This window comes from Paramisgurnus dabryanus, chromosome 18 (assembly GCF_030506205.2).
Source record: "Paramisgurnus dabryanus chromosome 18, PD_genome_1.1, whole genome shotgun sequence".
In the NCBI taxonomy this organism is placed as follows: Eukaryota; Metazoa; Chordata; class Actinopteri; order Cypriniformes; family Cobitidae; genus Paramisgurnus; species Paramisgurnus dabryanus.
Window position 1 is genome coordinate 1 of NC_133354.1, and position 21,645 is coordinate 21,645.

At 36.5% G+C, this 21,645-nt stretch overlaps 2 protein-coding genes across 2 annotated transcripts in view; both read right to left on the minus strand.

The window, feature by feature from the left end:
• Positions 1 to 2,046: 2,046 nt before the first annotated feature.
• On the minus strand, positions 2,047 to 12,291 carry agxt2 (alanine--glyoxylate aminotransferase 2; the record flags this gene model as incomplete). Its single annotated transcript, XM_065244000.2, has 13 exons — positions 12,118 to 12,291; positions 10,916 to 11,004; positions 10,483 to 10,673; positions 10,141 to 10,264; positions 8,570 to 8,664; positions 7,712 to 7,805; positions 7,070 to 7,163; positions 5,757 to 5,857; positions 5,292 to 5,384; positions 4,760 to 4,892; positions 4,291 to 4,379; positions 3,882 to 4,031; positions 2,047 to 2,145 (listed from the first exon to the last, which is right to left on the minus strand). Coding segments are annotated over exons 1-13 (1,452 nt in total), but the record flags the coding sequence as incomplete, so codon positions are not given.
• Positions 12,292 to 16,672: 4,381 nt separating this feature from the next.
• prlra (prolactin receptor a) overlaps positions 16,673 to 21,645 on the minus strand; it is a 40,508-nt gene continuing 35,535 nt past the window's right edge. The window contains exons 7-9 of the mRNA XM_065243998.2: positions 21,298 to 21,394; positions 21,069 to 21,138; positions 16,673 to 18,816 (exon numbers count right to left, since the gene is read on the minus strand). Of these exons, the coding sequence (XP_065100070.1) occupies positions 17,917 to 18,816; positions 21,069 to 21,138; positions 21,298 to 21,394 (1,067 nt within the window). The 3' untranslated portion in view covers positions 16,673 to 17,916. The remainder of the gene's footprint in view (positions 18,817 to 21,068; positions 21,139 to 21,297; positions 21,395 to 21,645) is intronic.

The following is a 21,645-nucleotide window of genomic DNA, read 5'->3' on the forward strand; positions in this document are numbered from 1 at the left end:
AAAACAGAAACAGTTTATATTAGTGCTGGGCAAAGATTCATTGCGATTAATCACATACAACATAAAAGTGATTTGTTTAGCATAATATATAAATGTGTCCTGCGTGTAATTATGTATATATATAAATATACACACATTCATGTATGTATTTAAGAAACATTTACATGTGTATATATTTTTATTCTATATGATATATAAATAAATAAACATTATATATAAATAAAACATTTATGAAATTAATAAATGTATGTTTGTGTGGTTAAATATACATAATAATAACACAATACACACACGTATATAATATGCAAAAAAAAAATCACTTTTATTTTGTATGTGATTAATCTTTGCCCAGCACTAGTTAATATAATGTTAGTCCAACATTGGCACAAACAGGTCCTAGGTTTTACAGCTGTAAATGATCTGCATAAGAATATTTTGTCATTATTTAATCATAACCTGTTTTTCACACAAAAATAATTTTGTAAAAATATTTTATTGATATTTTGTGAAAACTTGGGTGCTATTTTAAAGTTACAATGAAATAAAGTGGTTTTTTTACAAACAATTTATCAGCGCAAGTCATTTTTTTAATTCATGTACCCTCATAAACTTTTAACAAAATCTGAAAATGTGCTTCCGCCTCTTGTGGCGATCATTTTCAGATGACGTCAGTAAGACTGCTCATTTGTTAACTCCGCCCTCTCCAACTGTTAGTCTGCAGCCAGTTTATTTCTAAATGAAACGCCTACTTTTCTATATGATGTCAGAAGGGGATCTTATATAATAATACAAGCCCTTAATCTGCACTATCCATCCATCCACAGCACTGCCATTTAGGGCAGAGAGAGAGAGAGAGAGAGAGAATGATTGACAGCAAAATTTGCATTTTAAAGGACACACCCAAAACGGCACATTTTTACTCGCACCTAAGTGGCAATTTTAACATTCATAATAAATTATCTATATGGTATTTTAAGCTAAAACTTCACATATGTACTCTGAGGACACCAAAGATTTATTTAACATCTTAAAAAAGTCTTGTGAAATGTCCCCTTTAATGAAGTTGGATGGTCCACAGAAAAAATAACGCTGTGCAGATTTGTTATAACAAAAATACGGTTTTGTTTTTCCTATAATAGTATTTGTCAAGTGTTATGTTTACAAAATTTTGAAAAATCAATAAAAAACGATTTTTCTGTGTTTTCTCCTGTTTTTATTCATTTAAATCTGTTTTGAAACAATTAAACCATTGTGAAAAGAGCTATATTAATAAATTTGACTTGACTTTGAGCAAAAAAAGTTTAATAAGTCCCGTGGGTCAATCTTACCCCCAAGCCACTTTTCTTTAGTTAAAAAACATGGTTCCCTTCATCTCAGTGGAACAAGATTTTGTGACTTTTACAGATTATGTCAAGATTCATATAAAAACTGGGCTTCATTTTCTCGTTCTAAAGAGGTGTAAATAATTTACCAAAAGAGGCCCTTTGGGGGTAAAAATGACCCCAATTGAAAATTGTGAAAAATGTGATATTTTACAGGCAAGCTAATGGTGCAGTTGAGTAATTTAGTGGTAAACAGGTAAAAAAAGTACTTCATATCTCACAAAATGCAGCATTAATGTATAGATGGGAAGTAAAAAATTATTTGTATCATTAAAAATTTATATATTTTTTGTTATTACTCTTTTAATTTCTGAGGTCATTTTTACCCCCAAGGCACTCTAACGTATACAGGAAAATATGGGCGTATGACAGGAAAATATGGGCGTATGAGGTTTAAGACATGCTTTTACTTTCAGAATGCAAAAAAATAACCGTCAGAATTTCATGCAAACAAAGTCATAACGGTAAAGCCCAGACTCTTTGTAAATGCAATGCTTCCTGTAACTATTTCCATAAGTTTAGACAAGCAGGATTCCTGAGGCACAAATCGACCATGTTACTACAAGACCGACACGGATCTCTGGAATACCTTTAGCATTGCACAACTTCCACACACACCTCGAGCATTCACAGTTCACCCGGTTCACAGATGGTGCCCGCTTACCTGTCCGTACAGCCCGCCCTTTCCGATCAGCACACCCATGTCCTTAGTGTCCTCGAAAATCTCAGCCATGGCTTGTGAAGGGAGAGGGTCTTTGCTGACCTGGATAAGGGGGGAAATTTTCTTTTAGGATAACATTTCTAGGAATTCTCCTGTTTGAACAGGTTTTTATTTAAATACTTTTTCAACACGAACATGTCATTTGACTGTGTAGGTTTGGTTAAGCAAACACTGCGATTGACAGAATTTTCATTTTGGGGTTAACTATACCTAACTACAGTGAAATCTGAATTTGGCTTATCTTTGTAAACACACTGATAGATTCCAGTAAAAGGGTCATGGGTGAGGTACATCACTGTTTTTAAGCGCTGAAGAGAGCCCAGTGAAGTTCTGAGAATGCTCAGATGGTCGGTCTTTGCTCGAGTTAATGGCTAACATGTTTTCTATCTCATTCCCTCTGAGGGAAAATGCCACACAAAGACAGACTCAACCGAATCATTAACTGTTCCATTTAAAGCTAATGTAACTCCTACATGTCTCTTCCCATACCTCAATGTTAGGACACCATGACTGCTCTGCAAACAGAGTTTAATTAGGCGGATGCACAATAACAAGCTTCAGGATTTTTACATTGATTTCTAAAGCGTGAGGTATCTCTTGGTTTAAAGGGATAGTTCGGGCAAAAATGATATTAAACCCATGATTTACTCACCAGCACCAAGCTGTCCGAGTTGCATTTGTCCATCGTTTTTCAGACAAACATATTTTCGGATATTTTTATAAAATGTTTTAGATCTTTCAGTTGATTAACTGTTATGTTACGGGGTCCACCCATAGTCCACGACCTTCAAGTCCAAAAAAAGTGCCTCCATCCTTCACAAATTAAATCCAAGCGGCTACAGGATGATAAACAAAGGTCTTCTTAGTCGCGTCCGCATTCAGGAGAGAGTATTAGCGTAGTGTACGCACTTTTCTTAGTGACGTATGACAAATTCGGAGGGGCGGGTCACAGAGCAGCAGCAGAGTAGCCTCCGTAGGCTGCGTAAGCTCTCATCCTGAATGCGGACGCAACTAAGATGGCGGCGCTACCGGAAGGTATTTATTTTCGTTAATAAAGTTTTAAATATGGATATTTCTACAACAACACCGCGTGGATTACCCTCAGAAGACCTTTGTTTATCATCCTGGACCCCGTAACATTACATTTCATCAACTGAAAGATCTAAAACTTTTTATAAAATATCCGAAAATGTGTTTGTCTGAAAAACGATGGATATATGCAACTCGGACAGCTTGGGGGTGAGTAAATCATGGGTTTAATATCATTTTTGCCCGAACTATCCCTTTTAAGCAAAAGTTCATCCAAAAAGGAAATTTCTCTCAGAATTTGCTTACCCTTGTACCATTCCGGATGTACATGACCTCCATTTGAACACAATCAAATCATTTTATTTTATATTTCAGTACAGTCATGTTATCTTTTTATATATGGGTCAACATGGTAAACTCCTAAAAGCACATCCATCCAAAATCTTTTTTTCCAAAAGCATTAAAGCTCCATGCAGTGGAAGACGCACCGCCAGATGTCTTTGTGTATTCAAGACATTAGTTCAGGTGGATTGTTTGCACTGTTATGTTGCTTTTGTAAACTGTTTATAAACGATGTCAGTTTAACTAGAATGACATTAAGATATGTTATTACTTTGTATTCTTATAACTAATAGTTAATCCAAATTACACCAGATCCTATTTACAGATCCACCAGATGAATACATTGGGTTGATAAGAATTATTATAAATTATATGAGATCACATATATTGGTGTACTGCTTGTTCACCTTATCTTTGACCATCTCTATCCCGATCATAAGACCTTTTCCTCGTACGTCACCAATGATCTCGTACTTATCCCGGAGTTTGGCCAACTCCGTCATCAGGTAGGTCCCCACATTAGCACTGTTCTCCTGCGTCCTGTCTTCTTTAATCGTCTGAAAGAAACACGTAAAAAAACATTCATGCTGATGTCCACCTGACCATCCAAATGACTATGATTCATAATCTTATGATAATATTGATGTCAACACAGTTCAGCATGACTAACATGAATGGTAAAACCATTACCTTAATAATTTAAAAGCTTGTAATGGACATTCTTTGAAAATGTAACTTATTGACCTAATCTTAAAAATTTGATTGTGAGAATTCGCCTGGATTTCACAGACAGGGTAACAGTTGATGTGTACTTACATCTAATACTGAAGATGCAATTGCACAGGCCAGTGGATTACCCCCGAATGTGTTGAAATGAACTCCCTTTGCAAATGAACTGGCAATCTCTGCAAATAAGCAACGTGATAGTTTAGTGATAGTTTAGTGTCAACCAATATTCCTCACTTCCAAAACTCAGGCAATGTGTAAAAGTTGGTGTGTATTTTTTAATACAATAGAAATATCCAACTGACATGAACCAAAGAGCTTAGCAACATGAACAAAGTGCCCCGACTGCAGAGTATTTTAAGGCGAACTCAACAGTACACCGTTAAAAAAACAACACGAGAGCAATTTAATTCATATTTTTTGTTACATTTTGTTCTATGAATATTTTAATTGGGTTGTCTTGCCATTGGCTCCAAGCTCACCATAAGTGCAGTCTAACAATGAACACGTTAAATTCAGCAAACTGCATGTCATTATCGCCTATGCAAATCACACTTACCTGCTGTGGTGACCACAGCACCCATTGGGAACCCATTAGCAATGCCCTTTGCCATAGTAACCATGTCTGGAATTACATTATGTCCCTGAAACCCCCAAAAATGACTTCCTGTGCGCCCAAAGCCAGTCTGTACCTGAGAAGCATAAGAGATATGGCATTAATAAATAATAACTTTATTCTGAAATCAAGCAACATTCATAAAACAGTAGGTGAAATGTACCTGGGTGGGCATTTAATTATTCTGGCTGGATTCTGAAGTAAATCATTTTACGGTCTACTTATTTCAAATAAGCTCTAAACAAGTATGTTGTAAAATACCATAAAATAATGGGCACAATAAATTACAGAAATGTTCCTTAATACAAAAATTGTATCTGTTTACATTGTTTGCGTGATGTCTAATATTTATCTTATTGTTTTAGAGTAATTTTGCAAAATCCTAGTTCATCAATTTACGGCTAATCAATCATCTAACCAACAGTTGGATGGACCAGCTTAATGTTTGAATGGGATTTACACAACCATATCAGACCTCATCTGCGATACAGACTCCACCTCTCTCCCGAACAAGCTGGAAGGTCTCCTTCAGGTAGTTTTTAGGGTATTGAACAGCTCCACCAACGCCCTGCGTACAGATATTGATTATTATCACAATATGTCATAATTTAATGCAAATGATGCTTGTAATGATTAAAGGTATAGTTCAAGCAGAAATAATTTATTTGCAAACCTGTATACTTTTCTTTGTTCTGCTGAACACAAATGAAGATATTTGTAATCACGCAGGAAGCAGGAGCACTATGGAATTCACTATGGAATACTATGTATAATACTATGGAAGTCAATGGTGCCCCAAAAAGTTTGAGGGTGAATAAGGGATAGAATTTTCATTTTTTTGGTGAACTATCCCTTTAATGCTTGTCAGTATTTGTAATAATATGTTTTAAATGTCGTACATCCAGTGTAAAATTGAATCCATCATATAATGTAGTCAAACCTGAATTGGTTCTCCAATAAATGCAGCGATACGAGACGAAACACTTGTGTCAAACGTCTCTTTAAGCTGGTCAATATATTTATCATTGGCCTGACAGTGACCTAAGAAAAGATAAAAATATGTAAATCAGAGATTTACATTCATTGGCCAATAAAAATAAATATACCAAATGTTCTTAAGAAAATATTTGTCCATGCAAAATTTGCATCCACAATGCTACGGTGGATACTTGCCGACCCAAAACAAAAGAGCCTAGATCTAAGTCTATAAGACATTCAGGTTTATGGGATTTGCCATAAATAAATAAATGTAGAAATTAATACATGTGGAAATGAATAAATGTAGAAATAAATATGTGTGGAAATAAATATGTATAAATAAATATGTGTGGAAATAAATTAATGTATAAATAAATAAATAAATGTGGAAATAAATAAATGTAAAAAATAAATTAATGTTTACATATATAAAAACATAAATGTGGAAATTAATAAAATAATATATAAATTCTATTTATTATATAAATTATATAACTTATATATTTATAAATAAATACAGAAATAAATAAATGTGTTTAAAATATTTTACTTAAAAAAAAGAAATAGAAGTAGCAATAGCCTACTCATTTATGTTTGTTTTTTACTTAGCCCCTAAGGTGACTTGGAGCAAAAATTTTATAAAGTTTAGTTTTGCGTGGACACGTGAAACTTTCGCGCACGCACATGAAACTATCACGCGCGCACGTGAAAGCAAAAGTTTCATGTGCGCACAAGAAAGTTTCACGTGGGCACATGAAACTAAACTTTACATTTTTTTTTACTCCAGTGTCACCTTAAGGGCTCGGTAGTTTTTATATTTCTCTGCATATTAATTTTTTTATTTATTTATGTATGTTTGTTTTATATATATCTTATTATATTTCTTATTTATTTAACATTTTTGCATCCCCAGTCCTCCATATAACAGAATGTTCTTTACGTCATGTAAGATGATTTTATATAGAAAATAGTAAATAAAATAAAAATACTCTAGCTGGGTTTTCACAAATAATTGTCTGCTGGACGTCTGAGTTGCCCACTCGTAATATTTTTTTATATGCTCCCTTGCTCTTAAAAATGTTTGTCCAGAAGCTAAACGGTCCTTCAGAGCAATCTAAGCTTTTAATAGAAAATCGATTGTTTTAAAATATGCTATGGTCAGGACAAACTGCACAGACCTCAGATGAGCAGCAACAATAAGGTTAGGGATTGGGTCACTATGTAGTGTTTACAGACGTATATCCTGATAGAAATATGAAATGTTTTTATGTGTACCTGGTGAGCAGCTGCACTGTCGCGTGGTTTGAATTGGAGAGTCTCTACACTGACTGCCTCCCCATGGACCCCTGAACACATCTGGACACATAGTCTAAAAAAAAATAAAACAGCACTGTTCACATAACCAACACGACAATAAAGTCCAGAAAAACATAGACCTATCCTAAATTTATCTACAAAAGCTTTTCGATATAATGCAATGTTGTGTAGGGTCTCCCAATGTGATATGCAGAATTTTGAGGGCCAGTTTCACAGACAGGGTTTAGATTAATCCAGGACTAGGCTTTAGTTATATTAGGACATTTAAGTAGTTTTAACAAACAAACCTTACAAAAACAATACTGGTGTGCATCTTGAGACAAAACTGATATATGTTAAGATATGCAATATGTTTTATTTTAGGGCAGCTGAGCTCAAATATGCAATTTAGTCTGGGACTAGGATAAGCCCTGTCTGGGAAACTGCCCCGTAGTGTTCACGCTGCAGGAAAAATATCATCAGTACATGCTCAAATCCAGGTAACTTGATGTTAACTTGATGTTTGCTCTCATAATTTAGTTTGTGAAACTGTCTCAGATGAATATTACCTTAAAAAAGCAGGTCGTTGACAAAAGGATTAATGATTGTTGTCATACGTACGTTGTAGCAGCCCAGAGAGGAAGGGACGGGAAATTTATATGTTGCGTTAGATGTGAGACCTGTTCCTTGTGGACTGCCACCATGATACGAGCCCCTGCATACACAAACAAAGAAAAATGCTGTGATTTATTTGTGGTTTTACACAGAAGTTTGATTTGTGATGACAGCATTAAAACATTAAAGAGATTCACACATAAACATGTAAAATCAGTCATCACTAACTCACCCTAAATTGTTTCAAACCTGTATAAATACAGAAGATAAGAATGTTTGAAACAAAACAGATCAGGGCCACCATTGACTTCTATAGTAGGAAAAAATACTGTGGAAGTGAATAGTGCCTCAGATCTGATGACAGAATTTAAATTTTTCAGTAAACAATCCCATTAATAAAAAAAGAAGCTATGTAATTTCTCTATTCAATTAGACATTTAAAGGGACACTCCACTTTTTTTGAAAATATTCTCATTATCCAGCTCCCCTAGAGTTAAACATTTAATTTTTACTGTTTTGGAATCCATTCAGCCGATCTCTGGGTCTGGTGCTACCACTTTTAGCATAGCTTAGCATAATCCATTGAATCTGATAAGACCATTAGCATTGTGCTAAAAATAACCAAAGAGCAGCAGGTGTTGTGATATTACGCAGCGCCTGAAAAAAGTCCACAGCTATTGAAAGTAACCAAGGGGACTATTTGCGGTCAGTGTGTAATATCACTACGCCTGTTGCAGCCATGTTACAACAGCAAAGTCCTTGATTATTACGCCAGAATGAGAGTATCTAGTTTAGCAGATATCTAGTTTAATTGTTTGTTATGTTTGGATACTATTTTAACCTAAAGTTAACCACGTCGATCACCTGAGTGTTATGACGTCATAATTTCCAGTGTGAAGCCGAGCCATTAGCACTGCGAGGTCATTTGCCTCAGAACCACAGTTAGTGAAATACACAACCTAAAAAAAACAACAAATGCCACAATCAGAATAGCAACATACTACACTTCTATTACTGCAGTATACAGTTTGAAAATTTTCTGCATATACACTCACCTAAAGGATTATTAGGAACACCTGTTCAATTTCTCAGTAATGCAATTATCTAATCAACCAATCACATGGCAGTTGCTTCAATGCATTTAGGGGTGTGGTCCTGGTCAAGACAATCTCCTAAACTCCAAACCGAATGTCAGAATGGGAAAAATAGTGATTTAAGCAATTTTGAGCGTGGCATGGTTGTTGGTGCCAGACTGGCTGGTCTGAGTATTTCACAATCTGCTCAGTTACTGGGATTTTCATGCACAACCATTTCTAGGGTTTACAAAGAATAGTGTGAAAAGGGGATAACATCCAGTATGCAACAGTCCTGTGGGCGAAAATGCCTTGTTGATGCTAGAGGTCAGAGGAGAATGGGCCGACTGATTCAAGCTGAAAGAAGAGCAACTTTGACTGAAATAACCACTCGGTACAACCGAGGTATGCAGCAAAGCATTTGTGAAGCCGCAACACGCACAACCTTGAGGCGGATGGGCTACAACAGCAGAAGACCCCACCGGGTACCACTCATCTCCACTACAAATAGGAGAAAGAGGCTACATTTGCACAAGCTCACCAAAATTGGACAGTTGAAGACTGGAAACATGTTGCCTGGTCTGATGAGTCTCGATTTCTGTTGAGACATTCAGATGGTAGAGTCAGAATTTGGCATAAACAGAATGAGAACATGGATCCATCATGCCTTGTTACCACTGGGCAGGCTGGTGGTGGTGGTGAAATGGTGTGGGGGATGTTTTCTTGGCACACTTTAGGCCCCTTAGTGCCAATTGGGCTTTGTTTAAATGCCACGGCCTACCTGAGCATTGTTTCTGACCATCATGTACATCCCTTTATGACCACCATGTACCCATCCTCTGATAGCTACTTCCAGCGGATAATGCACCATGTCACAAAGCTCAAATAACTTCAAATTGGTTTCTTGAACATGGTTTCTTGAGTTCACTGTACTAAAATGGCCCCCACAGTCACCAGATCTCAACCCAATAGAGCATCTTTGGGATGTGGTGGAATGAGAGCTTCGTGCCCAGGATGTGCATCCCACAAATCTCCATCAACTGCAAAATGCGTTCCTATCAATATGGGCCAACATTTCCAAAGAATGCTTTCAGTACCTTGTTGAATCAATGCCACGTAGAATTAAGGAAGTTCTGAATGCGAAAGGGGGTCAAACACAGTATTAGTATGGTGTTCCTAATAATCCTTTAGGTGAGTTTATGTTCTGCATATATTTACAATTTCTAAACTTTTTAATTTATAGGATTTATAAAGAGCTTAGTGTGAACTGAGATGTAGCAATACTTGCAAAAATATTTAATTCTGAACATAGCCATAGTTCAGACTTCAGACAGTGATTCACTTTCACATATGGCAGTGCACCTTTAGAGGGTCCGGCAAAAGGGACACCAGTTTCTCTGCATACTCCTGCAGTTGTGGGTAAATGTAGATGGGCGTCGTGTGCCATACACGCCTTAGCTGTTTCTCTGCCGCTTCGGTCACTTTTCTGTGATCACATGCAAATGGGCGGTTAGATGAACAATCATTCATTATATTAAACATTACCTCTCTTAGTTGTATATCTCAATCTGAGCTTTAATCCTGGAGAACCCAAGAACCCTTCTATTAGCATAGATGTGCAAATGTTATGGGTTCAAATCCCAGGAAAGTCACTCTCTGCCCTAAATGTAAAAATGCATAGCAACAAATCCAAAAGGTCCTTACGGGTGACAGTGTCCGACACTCACAGTGGCCACCCCGGCGAACAAATCCAGATAGCGTCTTCCATCCACATCCCAAAGCCACTCCATATAGCCCTGGTTTATATAGACTGGCTTTTTGTAGTGTATTATCTTCATGGTCATAGGGTTACAGTTTTGTTTCCTGATTTCTAGCAGACGTTCTTTAGACATGCCCTGCAGGAACATACATAACGCCAGTACAGGTAATAGTTTTAGTTAGACTCCACAACATATAGTCTACGTGGCATGCAAGGTTAAAATTGCATTCTGGTTATGGGGATCCACACAACTGCACTATTTAGATGTCTTTTCTTTATAATACACATCAGTGAATTAAAATGGTACGTGTCATTTGTTAATTATTGCAGACTCTTTTGGTATATTAAATCTGTAATTCATTATTGCAAATACATTACCTGGTATGGTTCAGGTTTAAAGTCACATGCAGGCATCTCAGGCAGTTCAGCTGAGGGGTGATTCACAGCTGACCTTTGACTTAACACACCTGGGCACAGATACAGTCTTAAAGGGATAGTTCACCCAAAAATGAACATTTTGTCGTCATTTACTACTAAGTTGTTATAAACCTATGAGTTTCTTAATTCTGTTGAACACAAAATAAGATATTTTGATAAACGATGATAAGCACACAATTGACAGTACACACTGAAATGCATAGGAATTGTTTTTGCATAGCCAATGGGTACTTGTCCTTGTCATCATTTATAAAAATATCTTGTTTTTTGTTCAACAGAATAAAGAAACTCGTACAGGAATCACATTAAAGTCAATATTAATTCTGCTTTTTAATCTCTTTTAATATAAATTCATTTGAAAGTGTTGAACTTTTATTTAATTTTGTACTGAGACCTGCTAACCTTGTATGTGTTTATTTAAAATAAATACAGTAGCATTGTTTGATCATGTTAGTTGACTGTGGTTTAACTAATGTTAACAGATACAACTTTTGATTTTTAAAGTAAGTTTTACAATAACGCTGCATATGATATTGTCAGCATTTACTAATAAGTTTTAACCACTGATCTAGTCATTTATATAGATCAGTGGTTTTTACTCTAAACATTTCATCATGCATAATGAACTAACATGAACAACCTATTTGAACTAGCATTATCTGCATCTCAATTCAGCTACTTATACTATGCTTTAATCAAAGTATGTGTACACTGTTTTTGTTATGGGAAAGTATAGACATTTGAGTGCATTGAAAGAGATAAGATATATTAAATGTAAATTTTTCGACTACTAGTAGTTAAAGTATGCGGATTAGGAAGCAGGGATGTTGCGTGTTCGACTTTTTGCGGCGCTGCTCAAACAGAACAGAGTATGACATCAAATTACCGCGAGAGCGATTTGAAACCTCTGCTGCTGGGCTTTCGAAACGCTCTCGCGCTACTATGATGTCACACGACCTGCCGGTCTGCGCAGCAAGCATAAAGTCAAGAACAGTTATTATCTTGGCAACACTAGTAAATAATTCGCTAGTGATTTGAATGATTCAGAGTCAGATCGAGTGGTTCGCGGCCGAGTATTTCAAACCGCGGTAAAGCACCTGCATTCCTTTAAACAAACGCTTAGAAAAACAGCATTGACTCACCGCTCCATCTGTGGAGTTTCACAAACACATCTCCTGCATTAAATGAGCGTGTTTTCCCCAGCAAACGCCGGCTGTTTATCCGAAACAAAACTTGATGCATTTCTGCTGTTTTATTTTAACACTTGGCTCCCTGCAAAATGCAAAAAGTGTGAAGAAGCCGAGATTTTTCCCTGAAAAGATAGTGTTTGGGAGGGTATTAGCTGAACCAATGAAAAGTGGGGGTAAAGTCTATATACCCTCTTCATTGCCTTTAGTAACTTATCCAGTAACTTAGCCAGCAGCATTTTGTGCACTACTGTAAGGTATAAATGCTATTTTTTTACATATAGGTTACCATGCTCATTAGGTCACTGTCACTTATTTGCATTTATTTCAGGTAGTTAACCATACGATATCATTGCATAGTGTTTTCCATTTGACTATTAAGATATTTATTTAATGTTTAATAATCAATATCTACTTAAGACACTTCTACCTTAGGCTGACAAAACCTCATAGTCTGGGTGTTGCTTGTTCTCCACGTGGCTCTCCTTGGTCACAGCATTATCTTCTGGAGGTCCTGAGGGGTTTTGGCCACTTTTTCATCTGGTCAACCTGGTCTTTGCTGGTTAGGCTAGGAGACCAGCTAAAACTAGCTAACACACCAGCTTGACCAGACTGAAAAAGACCAGTTTGACCACCTGTGGAAGAACCAGCTTATTCCATTTTAAACCAGCTAAGAGCTTCCAAGTTTCTTATTATGAGATGTGAGACACTGCGTCTTTATTATGAGATTTTCTTATTAATCAAACTTGATCTCATTATGACTTACATAGCCTCCATAATTTGCTGTTTATTGTGGAATAATTTTACGGAGACAAGCTAAACAACAAAGTAACACATTTATAGTGATTTTAAAAAAGCAATCAACCTGACTGGAAAATGTAAAAAAAAAATTATTCTCAAACTTTTTTGTGGCCAGGAAAACACAGGGAAAAACTATTTACTAAGACAATTGTTTCATAGTGGTTCAACTTTTTAAGAGGGTTGTTTTGTTCAAATTACATGTTTTTAAATAATCTGAAAAGCTTTTATACAATCAACTGTAGCAAGACTGGCATGGTTCTTAGATGCATTTCCATTTCTTTCTCACTTTTTTCCCCACTGTTAAGGTTTTATATGGAACAATACAGCCAGGAAAAGAACCTATTAGTAAGTGTAAAAGTGTGTGCACGCTTTCATAGTAATTATCACAACTAGTGGATCATTTCACCCAATGAGTAACATTGCTGTCCTCAGGATATTAAAAGTATAAAAATGCATGAAAACTAACTCCAAAAAACATTTTATTATTAAGCAAAGTGTCCTGACTGTTAATAACACTACAAAATATTTTAAAACATTTATAAAAACTACACAGAACACTAAAAAATTAAATTTTTGATCTGTCCCTACTCTATATCTCTATACTTTACCTTTAAATATAAAGCAAACTATTCATTTTGTATGGGTCCATAACCCATCTAAAAAGTCATAATATTTTAGATAAAATGCACATTTAAATCATGTCCCCAGGATTTCACGCAGTTCTGTTACCCAACACGTTCCCCCCTCAGAAAATTTAGGAATATCCCGCAAGTCACATTTTTAAGAGGAAGTGACATCATCTGGATCTTCTGAAGGTCATATGAAAAATATCAACTTCAAATTTGACGAGTTACAACATGCGAATGGCACAGATTCGGTGGAATGACCCAGGTACCTTAATGTGTTTAATGACACAAAAGTAAAAACACATAAATAAAAATAAAAATAAAACCATAAATATATTTGTTAGTATAGCAAAGCGATTAAAAAAAGATAGAAAGTTTATTGTGTTGTTTTTGTTGCTAACTGCGTTCAAATTAATACAAATAAAACAGAAGAGTTCACATTTCGCTATTCTGACAATTGTTGTTGCAAAATTTTTTTAAAAAAATTTGTGGTGTAAAATGTTTGCAAGTTTGTCTTATATAAGTGTAACTATAGTCCAACAAAAAGTATAAGTATTGTACAAGTTTATGTCAAGTTTATAAGTATTATAAAGTGACAGATAAGCTGGAAAATGAATATGCAGAATGTATTGATTTGATCTTTACTGATGTGATTTCAATGATGATAAACTCTTTGATTAAGAGATCATTTCAAACTTACTGCATTATGTTTCATGGCTAAACACAAACCACCAATTCTTAGAAGAAGCACTCCAGCACACCTAATACAATCTGACAATGTGTTTAATAATCATAGAGGTGTCACTGCACAAATTAAACCATTTATTATGGAAAAACAGAACAGGATGTATCACACAAGACTTATGTCAGTCAATGCACAACATGGCTAAGAAAACTTTAATTTTAGCACCTCCAGTGACAAACATTACATTTAAAATAGTAAGAAAATAAAAGAGTGACCATTAAAACAACAAATACCATTCTTGCTGTATAATAAGTGCTATTGTTGTGGATTTGAACAATTTCACATGTTGATTAAAGTTTTTTGGCAGCATGAAATCAACGCCTGATTTCAATAACAAAGTTCAATCTCTAACTCAGAATTAAAGTCTTAGCAGGATTGCTTTACTAGATTTCACCTTGTGCCTTTTCTTCAACATTTGACTCTAATCATCCAATAATAGCAAAGTACAATATTTCAAACTGTCTGAATAGTGCACAATGAGCAAAAACAGAACTGTCCTGAGGCTACACCTTATTACACACATACATTATGAAGAGTTGCCACTGCCTATGACAGAAATTTGCATAAAGTAACAAATATGAAGCGTTGCTTTGTCTACACTTTTAAAAAATTGCAGCATTTTTGTCAAATCAACACATATTTTTATGTTACTTTAACTTAAAAAATTAAGTTAAACATTTTCAACTTGAATTTATAAGTTTTGTCAAAACTTTAAAAAGTAGGTTGAATTGACTTGCAAAATCAAGTTGTTTTAACTGCTGCATTTTTTTTTACAGTGATGTAGATTGATTGCATGAAACAAAGCATTTATAATTGCTGCACGACACAGTAATCATAAAATACACTCAAAAATGATTAAAGTTTGTAATATCCAGCATACTTACAGTACATCAACTTATAAAATAAAGGCAACATGTGGCGGTCATAGGTTTATTTGCACAGGCAAGCGTTAAAATGAGACTCACCAGCTACCATGATTTGTGTATGTACAAGATAATAAAATTTATTCTGTTCTGTTCACCATTTTCTTTTTATATCAAACATATAAAATGGAGTGCTGATTTAATGTCTTTCCTCATTAAAACGTGCAAGTCAACAGTGTTGGGGAAAGTTACTTTTAAAAGTAATGCATTACAATATTAGGTTACTTCCCAAAAAAAGTATCTAATTGCTTACGTTTCTTTTAAGTTCCTTTTGAATTACTTTTTCTTACTTGGCTGAAGTTTTGCATTCAGAAATTGCATATTTTCATCGCAAAAATGTCAAGCTGTGGCCTGCCATCTCCGTTTCTGGCTCAGGCGCGCATGAATTAAAAAAAAAATCGAATTAATTAAACTGAAAAGTTACTTGCATTACTTTTTATAAAAAGTAACTCGAACATGAATGTGTACATTTATAAAGTAATGCGTAACTTTACTCGTTGCTTCAGAAAAGTAATATGATGATTACGTAATGCACGTTACTTGTAATGCGTTACCCCCAACACTGCAGATATAATGTATACATTTGGTAACAACATGTACCTCTCAGGTACTAATAGGAGCTCTATAGGTGCAAAGCTGTACTTTTTGAAAGGGTACTGCCGCAGTCACAGCTGGTGTACCTTTTTTTTCTGACAGTGTACTGGTAATTGCTTCGTGTTAACAATCAGTTCCATTAATTCTTGTAATAAAATTGTCTAAACGTTAAACACCTTCCAATGAGTTTTAATCTCATTGTTTACTTTTGCATTATCGTACTATTAATACTTAAAAAATACATCTTGGCTGAGATTATGCAGAGGAATTTGTTTTCATAAATGAACGACAGGAGGATTTCAGGAGGATTAAACCAACTGCAGCACAAAGAACTGAAGTCGCAATGTGGTGCGAGTACATTTTGGCAATACTTAAGATAAGTTCATAATCCTAAAAAAACAATTGACCCCGAACAGCACAAGAACAGCCGCGTAACAGTGCCATGATCCAAAATACATTTACAATAACATAATGCATAGTGCATTGCTGAGGGCAGCTAAGTGCTAAATCCTAAAAATCTGTAAATATGATAGACTTAAAAAAAAATGGATTTTTTGCAGATTTCAATGTTTTTAAAGAGCAACTAAAAATAAAAAATCTTCAAGGGGCAAATCTTCTTTCTTTGTTCAGTCGAGAAATTATGTTTTTTGAGGAAAACATTCCAGGATTTTTCTCATTTTAATGGACTTTAATGGACCCCAACACTTAACACTTAACTTAACACTTAACAGTTTTTTTAAACAAAGTTTTAAAAGACCCTAAAAGATCCCAAACGAGGCATAAGGGTCTTATCTAGCGAAACGATTGTCTTTTTTTAAAAAAATATGCACTTTTAAACCACACCTTCTCACCTATCTCCGGTCCTGTGATGCCCCAGCGCGACCTCACGCAATACGTCATGACGTCAAGAGGTCACAGATGACGAATGCGAAACTCCGCCCCAGTGTTTACAAGTGTGTTGAAAGAGAACCGTTCCGACATTGTTGTATGTCAACTGATACTAATTAATGTCTTTGTGTCAGTTTATTGTTTAAAATGGACCGCAAATGTGCGTTTCATATATGTAACACGTGACCTTTCTACATCACTACGCAATTACGTGAGGTCGCCCTGGGGCCTCACAGGACCGGACCTAGACGAGTTATTGTGATTTAAAAGTGCATATTTTTTATTTTTCTTGTCAAAAATGACAATTGTTTCGCTAGATAAGACCCTTATGCCTCGTTTGGGATCGTTTAAAGTCCTTTGAATCTCCGTTGAAAATTTTTTTTAAGTGTTGAGTTAAGTATGAAGTGTTGGGTTCCATTAAAGTCCATTAAAATGCGAAAAATCCTGCAATGTTTTCCTCAAAAAACATAATTTCTTCTGGACTGAACAAAGAAAGACATCAACATTTTGGATGACATGGTGGTGAGTAAATTATCTGGATTTTTTTAAAGAAAATTGACTAATCCTTTAACTCTTTCCCCGCCATTGACAAGTTTTCTCGTCAATCCACAATACCGCTATTATCCATTAGTTGGTGCACATTTCCGCAACTTTTAAACCCGGAAGTATCACCCTTGGGCAAACAGTTTTGAGGATCACTCTGCATCTGATCTCTGTCAAAAGTCCTTTACAAAAATTTAATTATCTCATCTTTTTGCTCAAAATTTGGTTTTTTTGAAGAAACCTACCCATATTTGAGAGGTGATAAAAAGAGAACTGATGAAAGTAGGATGAAATGTTTTTTTTTGTTTGTTTGAAATCAGAGGGCCTGTTCTTTCATTTAATATTTTGTATGTTTATATATTTAAAGAAAAGCATTTTCTATAAGGCATTAAACTTTTGTGAAAATCATAAAAAATGCAGGCGAGGAAAGAGTTAAGTGTTATCTTCGCAATATAAATATCATTTTAAATACAAATCATCCAATTGAAACCACTGAAACAGAAGCCATGTCTACAGTAAGGTAAGTCCTTCTCGCAGGCCTTTATAAGTTGCTATTACATTGTATAACAAAAATGAAAAAATCTCATGTTATAAGAGTTTAAGATGTGGACAGCTTATTGTATTGCAATCGGTATCAGGGGAACAATGCGGTCGAGTCCACATAACCATTTCCCAGTGGACTACACAACACTTGGATGAGAGGTTTGCAGGGATGAAGCTGCTGTTGGGTCGAGCATCGGTCGCTTTGGCTGTCCGAGACCTGGCTGTAATCGTCCGAGGACTGCAGAGGCGTATCTGCCTGCAGAAGGAGCATATTGTTTGATGTCACCTCTTTGACTCGGCTGTAGTCCTCTCCAGCGGGCTCAAAATAGTCCTGTTCGCCATTGGGGTCTGAAAGAGGCCTGAGCATTAACACGTTTTCAGGGTCGATCCTCTGCACCTCTACATATTCCATGGATTGTGATTGAGGCAGGGTTTCTGATTCGGGATTGAACTGGTTGTAGCTTTGGGAATGATGACAGTGGGGCTTGCTGAAGTCTCGATGATGTAATTGGTGGTAACTGATGGGTGTCGAAGAGATGCTGCGAATCTCTGGGACGCTGTGATGGGTGGGTTTAGCTGCTCCCAATTGATATTGGTGAGGTTGTGTTTGTGGAGACGAAAAAACGACAGGCCAGGTCTTGGCGTGCCCGTCCGTGGACTGCGGTGAACCCGGTTCACCCCCCTGGTATTCGCTGCCTTCGTTGGTTTCTCCATGCAGGCTGTAGTGTTGCATTTTACCGCTTGCATCTCGTCGCTCCAGGCATTTCTCCAACAGCAGGGTGCGACTGTCGCAGCTGCCCCGTCCGGAGTCGCTGTCTGATGGGTTTTTGGATTTTAGGAAGTCTTCTGGCAGATCTTTCCCATCCAATGCTAATTCCTGCTCTTCATTGTCGTACACCTCAAGATACTCCACCAATAAACCATCGTAATCGGTTGTCGGTGGAAAACCTTGTATTACCAGAGCATTAAAAACTTCCTCGGACTTCCCATTCTGTAGAGAGAGCAAAATATTTCAGGTCAATCCACTTAAACTGTATGTCCTCTGAAAAAAAAAAAACAATATGATTTTCAATATGTTTTTATTCCTTTCAGAGGCTTACAACCCCTGGTTCTTATCTATTTTTACTGAATGGCAAAAAAGCTCAGATATTCTGCAATGTTTTTGTTGTCACACAGAAAAAAAGAAAGTGAGCTGGGTTTGGAACAACATTTCGAGGGTAAATTAGCCCTTAAATTCAAATGTTAAATTCACCATTGCTAAAATAAAAAAATTTGGTTCGAAATGATAATAATAAAGAAATGTGCCCTTGCAAATACCTAACCATGGCTCAGTATGTGAACCTGGACCACAAAACCAGTCCTAAGTCACAGATATATATTTGTAGCAATAGCCAACAATACATTGCATGGGTCAAATCGATATCAATAAAGATACGTTTGCGCACATCTGGAGGTCTTGCGGCGTGAATGAGGTGTTTAGCGCGGCACGGTAGACGCGAATCCGCCTAATGCTGCGCTTACAACAGGCACAGTAGAGGCATCAAGCGCGAGTGATTTCAATGTTAAGTCAATGTGAAGACGTGTGGACGTGCATCTGGAGGTCTCGCAGCATAAGTGAGGCTCTTAGTGCGGCACGGTAGACGCAATTCCCCCTCAATCGCACGTCTAGTTCGCGTGAATGGCGCAAATTGAGCGTTACCGTGGCAAACGCGCGCGTTGAGAAATTTGAACTTTGGTGGAAAAACGCGCCACTTTAACCAATCAGGAGCTTGCTCTAGTAGTGACTTGATTACAGAAAGCGAGTGGAGTCACAGAAGCCCCTCCCATGACGTGAAATTCCGCGTGAATGTCTCAATGACTAGAATTTCACGCGCGAATGAAGCGAGTAAACTCAAAATGTTCAAGCGGCAAACTAGACCCGGTAGACGCGATTTGACGCCGCAAACGAGTCTGGTGTGAACCCACGGTAATGACGCAAATCCGCCTAATGACGCGAATGAATGCGCGAATAACGCGAATTGAGCATTGCCTCGGGAAACACGCAAGTTGAAGAATCAGAACTTTGGTGGAATATCGTACCCATTAAACAATCAGGAGCTTGCTCTTGTAGTGATGTGATTAGAGGAAGCGAGCAGAGTTGCAGAAGCCCCTCCCATGACGCGAATTTCCATGTGAAAAGCCGTCTCGAATGACTAGAATTTCACGCACAAGTAAACTCTTACTGTGGGTTCACACCAGACACGATCAATGATTTGCGCGAGTAGATTACATACAAAGTCAATGCAAAGACGTGATCAGACGCGGCTTTGCGTGGGGCGATGCAAATTACGCGATATGAAAATGTTCAACTCAAGCGAAAAAGTTGGCATGACATGAAGTTAAATCCCGCGAGTAATCTAGAGCGAGTAACGCGATCCCCAGCGTTAGGTTTGTAAGTAGCATAAATGTTCAAGCGTCCAACTACGTGCGAATAGCACGTTTTTGCCGCCTCTACTGTGTTTGGTGTGAATTAGGGATGGGCATTCGATTAAATTTTTTTAGTCGATTGTCGGGAGAATTAACGATCGACTATCGATTAATCATTAATATTTTTATAATGAAAAAATAATTATTTAACTTTTATAATTAAAAAATGTTGAATACAAAAACACAGCGTGTTTCCCTCCATGAGACCTTTATTACAAGATCAACTTGTGGCAGACAGTTAAACTACATTTAGTTAGACATACGGAACATATATGCGCTTGAATATGCGGTGCTCTAAAGCAGCGGAATCTGCAGCTGCGAGCCCCATTCCTAAACAAAGACCTCATTTGTTCCAAAAAATCATGACCTCTTCATGATTATTTTTTTGAAATCAAAACGGAAGGTCACAGATAACGGAGTATGGTGTCAAATATTGCACCCTGGTGGTAAAATGTTGAATTGCTGCCACACAGTGAAATTCATTTAATTGCTTCAAGACCCACGCTACGCTAGGCAACGCAACCTGCATTAGATAAAAAAAGTATTCGATTAATCAATAACAAATTAACGTCATCGACTAAATTCTTAACGATCAATTATCGATCGTCGATTAATCATGCCCATCCCTAGTGTGAATCCAGCATCTCAATTTTAAAAAAGTGACACTTATGACTGGTTTTGTGGTCCAGGGTGACATATTAATTCTGTCTAAACTGAAATATTTGACAGGTGATTTGAACACGTGATTTCAAGGTGCATGGGCAATCATTTCATTACCTTTAGCAGCTGTTTGTCAAATCCTTTAATTTTCGGTCCAGGCACAGGAGGCAGCAAACACAGCTTCACACTTTACAAAGATATATAAAAATATATATGAAGAAATACAGAAGGATCACATTTATCCTGACAGGATCATGCAATGAATTTTGGTTCCTATCCATCATTACTATTGAAAAATCACAAAAACAGTCACAGAAACTTTGTGAATCATAAAAATATTTTGCACCTGTTTCGATTGACGTTCAGCGTCCAGGTGAGGATGAGGACACCAAAAACTGAGAAAATAGTAATCAAGATCCATAGGGAATGTTCTCTGGGGATGTCTATAGAAAACAAAGACAGGAAAAGGAAATGGTGATGAATACAGCGCGTGTCCCCATGTGACACATAATGATTTTTCATTAAAAAAAAAAACATGTAAGTCACAGTTTAAAATAGAAACAAATGAGACGATTGTTAAAATACATTAATAGTATGAAACTGTAAAATTAATGTAAATGTATGTAAAACTTTGTTGAGATTAAAACACTAATGGAGATTTCTGAGTCTTTGTGTCAGGAGTAATATTTGAGAT